Source organism: Plecotus auritus (genome assembly GCF_963455305.1).
Source record: "Plecotus auritus genome assembly, chromosome: 3".
Classification (NCBI taxonomy): Eukaryota; Metazoa; Chordata; class Mammalia; order Chiroptera; family Vespertilionidae; genus Plecotus; species Plecotus auritus.
The window spans coordinates 173,591,462-173,601,706 of NC_137772.1; the positions used below are offsets into that span (position 1 = coordinate 173,591,462).

General features: G+C 48.2%; 1 protein-coding gene across 3 annotated transcripts; it reads right to left on the reverse strand.

Annotated features, from left to right (window-relative positions):
• Positions 1-455: 455 nt before the first annotated feature.
• Positions 456-7,870, reverse strand: AMHR2 (anti-Mullerian hormone receptor type 2; the record flags this gene model as incomplete). Of its 3 annotated transcripts, XM_080659284.1 has the most annotated exons (11): positions 456-665; positions 1,558-1,694; positions 1,862-2,009; positions 2,216-2,388; positions 2,533-2,647; positions 5,704-5,934; positions 6,046-6,158; positions 6,346-6,420; positions 6,681-6,872; positions 7,146-7,328; positions 7,627-7,870. In XM_080659284.1, the coding sequence occupies 11 exons, from the start codon at positions 7,676-7,678 to the stop codon at positions 456-458; spliced, it is 1,629 nt and encodes a 542-aa protein (XP_080515410.1). The 3 variants fall into 3 exon arrangements, with proteins under 3 accessions (XP_080515410.1, XP_080515412.1, XP_080515411.1); XM_080659285.1 differs by lacking the exon at positions 456-665 and having other exon boundaries at positions 1,554-1,690; positions 7,627-7,675; XM_080659286.1 differs by lacking the exons at positions 1,558-1,694; positions 1,862-2,009 and having other exon boundaries at positions 7,627-7,675.
• Positions 7,871-10,245: the final 2,375 nt, after the last annotated feature.

A 10,245-nucleotide genomic window follows, 5' to 3' on the forward strand; every position in this document is an offset into this window, starting at 1 on the left:
TAAGTGAGTTGTGGATCTCTGAGCACTTTCAGAGCAGCAATTTCATGGTATTCATCCCACTTTCCCCAGTGCCCTTCATGGTATCCCACCAAATAAAGGCTTGTTGAGGAGGAAAAGAAGAGAGCCAGGAGGAGCCCAGGATCACAAGAAAGGAGGATGCTCTAAGGGTGTGGAGTCAGGAAAGCTGACTTTATCTCTTTCCTGTGCACACCTACCTTCCGTCACTGGTCAGAATTATAGTGGACTGGATGCCCACGGAGGGGTCCAAGCATTTGGCAAGCGGGAAAGGCAATAGTGAGGCAGAGCAAACAGGCATACGATCAGCATGTCTAGTTTGCACATACATAGATTACACATATACTGCATATTTACACATGAGAAATGGTACCGGTAGGTTGAGAATCCTGAAACAAGGGCCTTGCTGAATGCTGAAGTGACAGATTCTCAGCCAAGGCCTACAAGGGAGAATGGTGGTGGGGAGGAGTTGAGAGACAGTCTTCTGCGCAGAGAGGTGGGCAGCTATGTGAACAGACCTCTGGGAAGAGGTGGGCCTCCTGAGGATGGGCCAGGGCAGCCAGGCGCTGCTGTACACACTCAGCTGTCAGCCGTGCTTCCGGATCTGCATCCCAACAGTCCTCTAGGAGCTCTCTAAGAACACCACGGTCCTGGGAATAATGACCAAGAGGCAGGCTTGACCCCAGAACCCTGAGTAGGTCATTAAAAGATGTCCACCACTCCTCTGTTTTCAACACTCTTCTTCTGACCCTCCCTGGAGCAACCCTCCACTGCCCCTCCCTGAAATTCAGCCCTCTGCATCTTGTTGCCTGAGACAGGTTCTCTGGGTGCCTTCCAAAGGGCCCACTGTTTCCTCTGAGGAGCTAATTCTGGTTATGGCTTAACATGTTGATGAGAAACTGCTCTCCTTCCTTTCAGGCAAACAGGGTCTTCTGCAAACAGTCTCCGGGCCTCTGTTATCCAACACAGCAAACACTTGTGCAGTGGAAATTTTAGGCTAGGTATTTCAGACCAGGTAGCAGGGAAGGGGTTTCCTGTTAAAACTATTTGAGCAGACCACTAACATTTCATTTTTAGGCTACTGCTTTAACCTTTTATACCTAGAACTGGCTTTATTGGGTCATGTTAGAAACAGAGATGTGTAGGACAGAATGAGGGATGATTGGATTGAAGGTTGGATGCCAGTGTACCGGGAGAGAAGCCATCTTGGGGACAGTGCTCAAGGCAGGAGCAAAGCCAAGGAGGAATTCCTGAAGCAGGGGACTGAAGAACAGGGCTAACAGGTGGGGAGAAGAAAGACAGACTGGGCAAGACTGAGCAAGGGGAAGGTGTGAGCCTCAGGAGTGGGCTGTGTGAGACTTATGGTGGAAGAGGATGAACTGAGATACAGAGAAAGTTTGCCCAGCTTCAGCTGAACATGATCTAGGAGTGGTGGGAGAAGAAGGGATAGAGGGAGTAGAGGGACTGGTCCTGGCAGACACGCCCTTGAAGCCTGTGCCCAGACTCTCCAGGTCCCCAGCCCACCGGCCAGTGGCTTCTTACTGTGGCAAAGCAGCACCAAGTGGGTGGGATGTAAGGGCGCCTTCTCTCGGCCACTGCCAAGGTCCATAGCTCACAGGTGGTGGGGGTGCTGCCCAGTTCTGCCTCATAGGCCAGTTGGAAGGGTGGTGGTCTGCTGTCTGGGGAAAAGCACATAGGATTACGTGTCAGCTAGTGCTAGGGGTGCCTTCCTGGTGGAAAGACCAAGGGGGAGAAGGGCAGAGCTTCCTGGGTCAGGAGGTAGGTGGATCTGGAATGGATAGGTGAGGCATCGAAGAAGAGAGGGGACTGTTGCACCCATCCTTACCAGGCCACAGATCCAGGCAGCGGCTCAGGATCTCCCACAGGAGCAGAGCCAGAGAATAAACATCGGCTCGCCGGAGGGCCATGCCCCAGTCCTGTAGGTCCAGAGTCTTGTCCAGGAGCTCCGGGGCCATGTACCTCTGGGTACCAGCCTGGAGAGAAAGGCATGGAGGACCAAGAATCATCTCCTTGACAGCCTTCACCACAACACTGGTCCATGCAACATCCCCCAACTACAGACTCAGCAATGTCTCAAACGCTGTAAGCACTGCTGCACTATTGCTATAGCAATGGGCACATCTTCAGCAGCAGCAGCAGTACCATTATCCTAGACCACATCCTTATCCAGAGTACTTACCTCCATGATGGCAGCTGGGCCTTGGGGTCGAATAGGGGCCCAGGTCGGGGGTTGGGTGAGGCCAGGTAGCACCAAGGCGAGGCCCAGGTCTCCAATAGCACACGACCCATCCTCTCTAATGAGCACATTCTGGCTGCTCAGATCTCGGTGGGCAATACCTGGTTTATATTGGCCTGTGGGAGAAGCCAAGGTTGAAGGGGCGTGGATCTTCTTCCTTCCTCTTTTGACCCAATCCTTCCCCTCCAAGCTAAGGGAGAATCTGAAACATAGTAGTGTGGCTCCTGATTCCCATGGCTTCTTGCTCTCAGCTCACCCACCATCCTGCCAGCGCTCCTCATGGAGAAATGCCAAGCCCTGTGCCAGGGACAGTGCCATCCGCAGGGAACGTCCCCAGTCACTGGTGTGCTGGGTCAAGTAGTGGCACAGGGAACCCTGGGGAGAAGTACAGAGAAGAGGGGAACACACAAAGCTGGAGGTGGCTGATCCACCCCAGAAGAGAGGTCAGTTGACAAACATCCCCTTGCATCTCTCAGCAGACCAACACAGTGACACATCTAGGGCAAGATAACAGGCAACTGAGGAGTGAGAACGCACATAGTCAGATTGACAGGAAAAATAGTAACTCCAGTTCAAGGGTCCTGAGCACTAACTGTGGACCAGGCCTCCTGCAATCCTCACAACAACTCTAGGAGGAAGGTACTCCTGTCACTCCTGTTTTACAGATGAGGAGGTTGACAGAGAGCTAACTAAGCTTGCTGGAATTCACTTGGTGAAAGAGAAGTGGAGCTTGAACCCAAGCAGTCTGTCTTTAGTGTCACTAACAATTAACCACCTTAGACCGCCTCAGGGGACTTTGGACAACGGCAGAAAAAGGAGAGGCAGGACGAGCGAGGCCCAGGCACCCCTCATGAACCGCCTGGCTTGAGGTGTCAAGCCTGTTTGGTAGAACTGGCCAATGAATAGATCTGTTGGGTAGGAGAGTGGCAGTTGGGAAGCAAGTGGAAATTGTTGGGAAAGGAGCAAGAGACCTGCATTTGAGCCCGGACAGTGTAGCTCAGTGGTTGAGCATCTACCCATGCACTAAGAGGTCACTGGTTTGATCCCTGGTGGGTGGCAGGCAGGAGGTAGCTGATTGATGCTTCTCTCTTATCAATGTTTCTATCTCTTTCTCTAAAATCAATAAAAACTTATTTTTAAAAAATAGAGTTCTGCATTTGACAAACATTGAGCACTTTCAGTGTGCCAGGAAAGTTAAACAAATAAACAAGATAAAAAAGGCAGTGATTTTTGAGCTGAGCAGTGAGGCACATGGTCAAAAAGGGGAATCCCCAGGATCCAAGATTTCAGAGGTGAAGGAGCTATGGGTGCTGATAAACTCCCAAGTCCTTAGTTAGGCCCACAAGGCCAAGTATGGTCTGGTCCTTGCTTACCTCTTCCTCTTCATCCTTATTGCTCATGGTCCGCCCCTTGAGTCATGTCTCCTTATTCTTCTCCTGTAGTAGCATGGCCCTCTCTTTCAACACTTAATACACTTGACATTTTAAACTTACTTTTGTGTTTATTTGACCCACTTCTCTCTCCCCTACTACTCCATAAAATCTGTAAAGGTAGGGAGGGACTGAGAGTGTTTGTCCTAGCACTCAGAAGAGTGCCTGACATACAATTCATAAATATTTGTTGAATGAATATATGAATAAATTTGAAGGGCTATGCCTCAAGGTTTTTTAAATGGTTTTTTTTAATTGATTTCAGAGAGAAGAAGGGAGAGGGAGAGAGGGATAGAAACATCAATGATGAGAGAGAGTCATTGATCAGCTGCCTCCTGCACTACCCCTATTGGGGATGGAGCCCGAAACCTGCGCATGTGCCCTGACCAGGAATTGAACTGTGACCTCCTGGTTCATGGGTTGATGTTCAACCACTGAGCAAAAAGGACGGGCTTTTGTGTGTTTTGTTTGTTTGTTTGTTTGTTTGTTTGTTTTTTATTGATTTCAGAGAGGAAGGGAGAGGAAAAGATAGAAACATCAATGATGAGAGAGAATCATTGATTGGCTGCCTCCTGCACACCCCCTACTGGGGATTGAGCCAGCAACCTGGGCATGTGCCCTTGACTGGAATCGAACCAGGGACCCTTCAGTGCGCAGGCCAACACTTTATCCACTGAGCCAAACCAGCTAGGGCTTTTGTGTGTGTTTTTAAATATATTTTATTGATTTTTTTTACAGGGAGGAAGGGAGAGGGATAGAGAATTAGTAACACTGATGAGAGGGAAACATTGATCAGCTGCCCCCTGCACACCCCCTACTGGGGATGTGCCCACAACCAAGGTACATGCCCTTGACTGGAAGTGAACCTGGGACCCTTCAGTCCGCAGACCGACGCTCTGTCCACTGAGCCAAACCGATTAGGGCTTGTGTGTTTTTTTAATTCCTCACCCAAGGATATTCCTTCCATTGATTTTCAGAGAAAGTGGAAGGGAGGGAAGGAGTGAGAGGGAAGGAGAGAGAGAAAAAAACATTGGTGTGAAAGAGACACATTGTTTGCTTTCCACATGTGCCCTGACGGGGCAGGAATCCAACCTACAACCCAGATATGTGCCCTTGACTGGGAATCAAACCTGAGACCTTTCGGTTTGCGGGTTGACATTCTAACCACTGAGAGACACTGGCCAGGGCTCAAGGTATTTTTAAAAAATATATTTTTATTGATTTCAGAGAGGAAGGGAGAGGGAGATAGAAACATCAATGATGAGAGAGAATCATTGATTGGCTGCCTCCTGCACACCCCATACTGGGGATTGAGACCACAACCCGGGCATATGCCCTTGACTGGAATCGAACCTGGGACTCTTCAGTCTGCAGGCTGACGCTCTATCCACTGCACTGAGCCAAACCAGTAGGGCTCAAGGTATTTATTTATTTATTTATTTATTTATTTATTTATTATTATTTATTTTTTGGTTAATCCTCACCCAAGGATATTTTCTAATAATTTTTTTAGAAAGTGGAAGGGAGGGGGAGACACACACACAGAGAAACATTGATGTGAGAGATACACATTGATTAGTTGCTTCCTGCAAGTGCCCCAACCCTGGGCCAGGATTGAGCCTACAACTGAAGTATGTGCCCTTGACCAGAATTGAACCTGAGACCCCTCGGTCCATGAGCTGATGCTCTAAATACTGAGCCAAACCAGCTAGGGCTCAAGGTCTTTCTTTAACAATGATTGTCTTTAAGGTACAGAATATAAATTATTTTGATTTTTCCCTTTCCTTATCTATTTTATGGGTTAAAAGTTTTAGCAGGTATTTCATGTGTAATAAAAAGAAAAAATATGAAAAATAAATTTTAATGTTTTAGAGAACAGGACATCTAAAGCAGAAGAATAAGCATGGACAGGGCCCAGCTGACATCCAGCTCCCACCGCCCCCATCTCCATCCCCATTCACACACAGGCAAACACACACATGTACATTTCTTGGTCCTCACCTTGGGGTGCAATTCCAATACCAGCAGGGGCTCACAGTGCAGGGGCCCAGGTCCCCCCCTGCTGGCGGTGATAAAGCGGACAATGTGGTCGTGCTGTAGGCCTGGCAGCTCATACAATGCTCTCTCCGCTCGGAACTGGGCCATAGCCCTCAGGGGGAAGGCCTTGATGGCTACCAGCTCTCCTTGCAGCTGCCCAGCCCACACCACTGCGTGACCTCCTTCCCGGATTACCTGGTGGGATACGGTGTTGGGTGTGGGCCTCGGCTAGTACCAGGACTAGGCTTCCTCCCCAGCACACCCTCTGGGAGCACTTAGAGGACCCTTTCCTCCCGCCCTGGGCACCTGGGAGAAGCACAGCTCAGGCAGCTCAGGCAGCTCCGCACTCCAGTCACTGCCTGTGTCTGGCTCTGGCGCTGGCCCACCTCTCACTCTGCAGGCCTTTCTCTGTAGCAGGGCTGGGATAGAAAAGAGCCTCAGAGTCAGAGTGCAGGGGAATGGAGACTGGGAAGGGGGCTTTGTGGGAAGTAATGGGAGTCAGGTTGTAGAGATCTCAGAACCAGAGGGTCAAGGAAGCCTGGAGAGGGGTCAGAGCTTTGGGGCAATGTCTTGGGGTCACAAGTGAGGGATGGGGCAGATTAATACCCAAGATGATGCTGCCCAGTAGCAGCAGGAGGAGAAACAGCCCCAGCAGCACCATCGCCATCCAGATGGACTCGCCTGGGCATTAAGGCAAGAATGCAGGCTAGATGAGCCCTGCCCCAAATCTACTCTCTGCTCCTCTCCCCCTCCTCAGAAGTCTTGCTTCTCGACCCACCCCCACCCTGGTCACAAGCCCTGTTATCTCACAGTCACCAGGGCAACCAACTTTTCAAGGCCAGAAGGAGTGAAGCTTGGGGGCAGGGTGAGAACTGGCCCTGGTTCTACCTCTCCTAACCTGGGCCCCAGCCTCCACCCAGGTTCAGCACACTAGGGGTTACCTGAGATGGCCTGGGGACCCTGGGAACCAGGAGTCCCAGGGCTCCCCAGAGGAGGCAGGTGGCTGTAATTGGCATTGCAGAAGTCAGTGCCACAGGAGCAGGTGAAGAGAGTGGAGCTGGGACTGGGCTGAGCTCGGGGGCTTGGGTCACATCGGGGGGCCTCACAGCCTGGCTCATCACTGTCTCGGCATCCTGATAGGGTAGGATTAGGAAAAGAGGAGAGAAAGGGATTAAGAAAGAGAAGAAAAAAAAGAAAGAGAGATGGAGAGCGAGAAAAAGAGCATAATGAAGTCTGGGGAGAGAGAGGATAAATCCCTTCTCAGAGGCATCCCTTCCATCTGATATGGGCTTTTCTTTTCCCTCCACACATTCCATTTTTCCTCCTCTCCCTCAGTTGCCACCCCCACCCCAGGATGTACCTGTCTCCCACCCTAGCTATCACCTGCCATATACTTTGCCATTCACCTTGCATCTCCACCTGTGCCTGGTCTTGGGTCAGGTTCCAGATCCCAAAGCAGCAGTGACTGTAGAGGCAGCGGATAACCCTGGGGGGCCCTGGTCCTGCATCTAGCAGCTTCCCCAGTGTCTTTGTGCTTCCCCGCACTCCAGGGGCCTCAAAGAACACACAGGTCCGCCTGCTTGGGGGTGCTGTGGCCCAGGATGGGGAGGGGAGGTTCAAGAGAGTGAATGCAGAGGCAAAAACAGCAGCCAAAAGGAGAGACAAAACATGTTTCATATCCCAGGGCCAGCATGGTAAAGCCATAGGAGGAAACAGTGTCAGCAGAGGCCTGGAACCTGACCCCCACCATGGGGACACATGGTTCTACCCGTCACCCTCACTCACCCACCCCACTCACCACTCTTCCAAAGGGGTGGCTGCTGCTTCAAATGCTCCTTTCCTCAATGGGTGAATGGAAAGACCCTGCCCCTCCCCATAGACACTTACCTTGTACAGCTTCGGGAAGCAGTGCCCAAAGCCCCAGAGTACCCAGCATCATTTTGAAGGAGGCAGCAGACCTGCCCCTGGCCAGCGCTTCCTTCAGATACAGGGCACTGGGGCTTCTGATCCCTCAGTCCCCTACTCCACCCTCCTCCCTCTTTCCAGTCTCTGTGGGGGAGATGGCTGCTGTGGGGGAGAGAATGGGTGTGGGGAAAAGCAAGGAGAGGGAGGAGCAGAGAACCAATCTCATATCCTCCTCTATTCAGCCACCCCCTCTTTTCTCTGCAAGTGGGAGAAGGGGGCCTTGGAGGCCCAGCTGAGAACCCAGTGATGCTTAACTTCAAACCTCTGCCCTTTGCTGACCCAGGGAAAAAATTACTGGATCCTGTTAGCTAGGAAACCAAAGTGAGGTCAAGGGCACAAAGCCATTCAGCTGTGCCCAAGATCCCTTCTCACCCTTATCTAACCCTTGTTAGGTCTCAGATCCATAGCTCCCTGGGCAGAGAGAGACTTCACAGCCCATACTAGAGCTTACCTCATTTTCCAAATTCAAGAACCAGAAATCAGTTACATAAAATTTCTTGGATTAAAAAAAAAAATCAGCCGAAACCGGTTTGGCTCGGTGGATAGAGCGTCGGCCTGCGGACTGAAATGTCCCGGGTTCGATTCCGGTCAAGGGCATGTGCGTTGGTTGCGGGCACATCTCCAGTGGGAGGTGTGCAGGAGGCAGCTGATCGATGTTTCTCTCTCATCGATGTTTCTAGCTCTCTATCCCTCTCCCTTCCTCTCTGTGAAATATCAATAAAATATATTTAAAAAAAAAATCACACGGAAAATGGTATCATGGTAAACTTTACGTTGCCAGAATTTTAAAAATCACTTTGAGTCACACACTGAACAAATCACTATTAATGAGAATGAGACAAACTTCTATTGAGCAACTATGTGCTAGGACACAGGTAGGGTTATGCATTTATAATCACCTCATCTAATTCTCCCATTAAACTATTTGTTATTATTATTTTTTTAAATATATTTTATTGATATTTTACAGAGAGGAAGGGAGAGGGATAGAGAGTCAGAAACATCGATGAGAGAGAAACATCGATCAGCTGCCTCCTGCACACCCCCTAAGGGGATGTGCCCGCAACCAAGGTACATGCCCTTGACCGGAATCGAACCCGGGACCCCTCAGTCCGCAGGCTGACGCTCTATCCACTGAGCCAAACCGGTTTCGGCATATTTGTTATTATTTTTTAAAATTATTATTCTCTTCACTTTATAGGTAAGAAAGCTGAATTCAGGTAACTTGCCCAAGAACCTAGGTAAGTCTGACTCCAAAGCCCAGGCACAAAAGAAGTAAAAAAAAAAAAAAAAAAGCACAGGTCCTATTCTTTGCATTATGCCATAATGCCTGAAAACAAATACAAAACACAGCAATAAAAATATTTCCATTTGGTACAGCACTTGAATATTTGAATTTGGATTGTTGAGAAAAAAATACACCATTACCTGCCAGCAGGCCACTAACTAGAAAGGGAAGGTACAGTTCAAACTATAACCACCAGAGGTCAGCAGATATAGGAGAAACTTCGGTGCAGGGAGGGGACAGCAAGAGCCTCTTCTGATGATTAATGCCCATGGTACACTTCTATACCAATTTTAAAAAAAGTATTTATTGATTGATTTGAGAGAGAGAGAAAGAGAGAGAAACATCAATTTGTTGTTCTACTTATTTATGTATTTATTGGTTGATATTTTTAAAATATGTTTTTATTGATTTTTTTAGTATATATACATGTCTTTAAATGGTATATTTATACATACATACATACATAGGGTTATTACACAAATACATATATATATATATGCATAAGATATATATACACACAAAATTGTCTTTCTTTTTTTGGAATTGTCATTTTATTTGACGGCATCTAGAAACATCCTTATTGTGCACAAACGTAGACTGCTAAAATTTTGTTTTTTGTCAATTATGTTTGCAATTTATGTTTTTTATGCTTATGTTCATGTTTTAAGTAGGCAATTTTTTTCTACTCTTTATTGATTAAAGTATTACATATGTCTCCTTTTCCCCCCATTGACCTCTCCCCAGCCACTCCTAAATCCCAACACATCCCCTCACCCCCCTAGTGTCTGTGTCCATTGGTTATGCTTATATGCATGCGTACAAGTCCTTTGGTTGATCTCTTACCACCACCCCCACAACCCCTGCCTTCCCTCTGAGGTATGATGGTCTGTTGGAAGTTTTTCTGTCTCTGGATCTGTTTTTGTTCATCAGTTTATGTTGTTCATTATATTCCATAAATGAGTGAGATCATGTGATATTTGTCTTTCTCCGACTGGCTTATTTCGCTTAGCATAATGCTCTCCATCTCCATCCACGCTGTTACGAATAGTAAGAGTTCCTTCTTTTTTACAGCAGCATAGTATTCCATTGTGTAGATGTACCAGTTTTTTAATCCACTCATCTGCTGATGGGCACTTAGGCTGTTTCCAAATCTTAGCTATTGTAAATTGTGTTGCTATGAACATAGGAGTGCACATATCCTTTCTGATTGGTGTTTCTGAGTTCTTGGGATATATTCCTAGAAGTGGGATTAC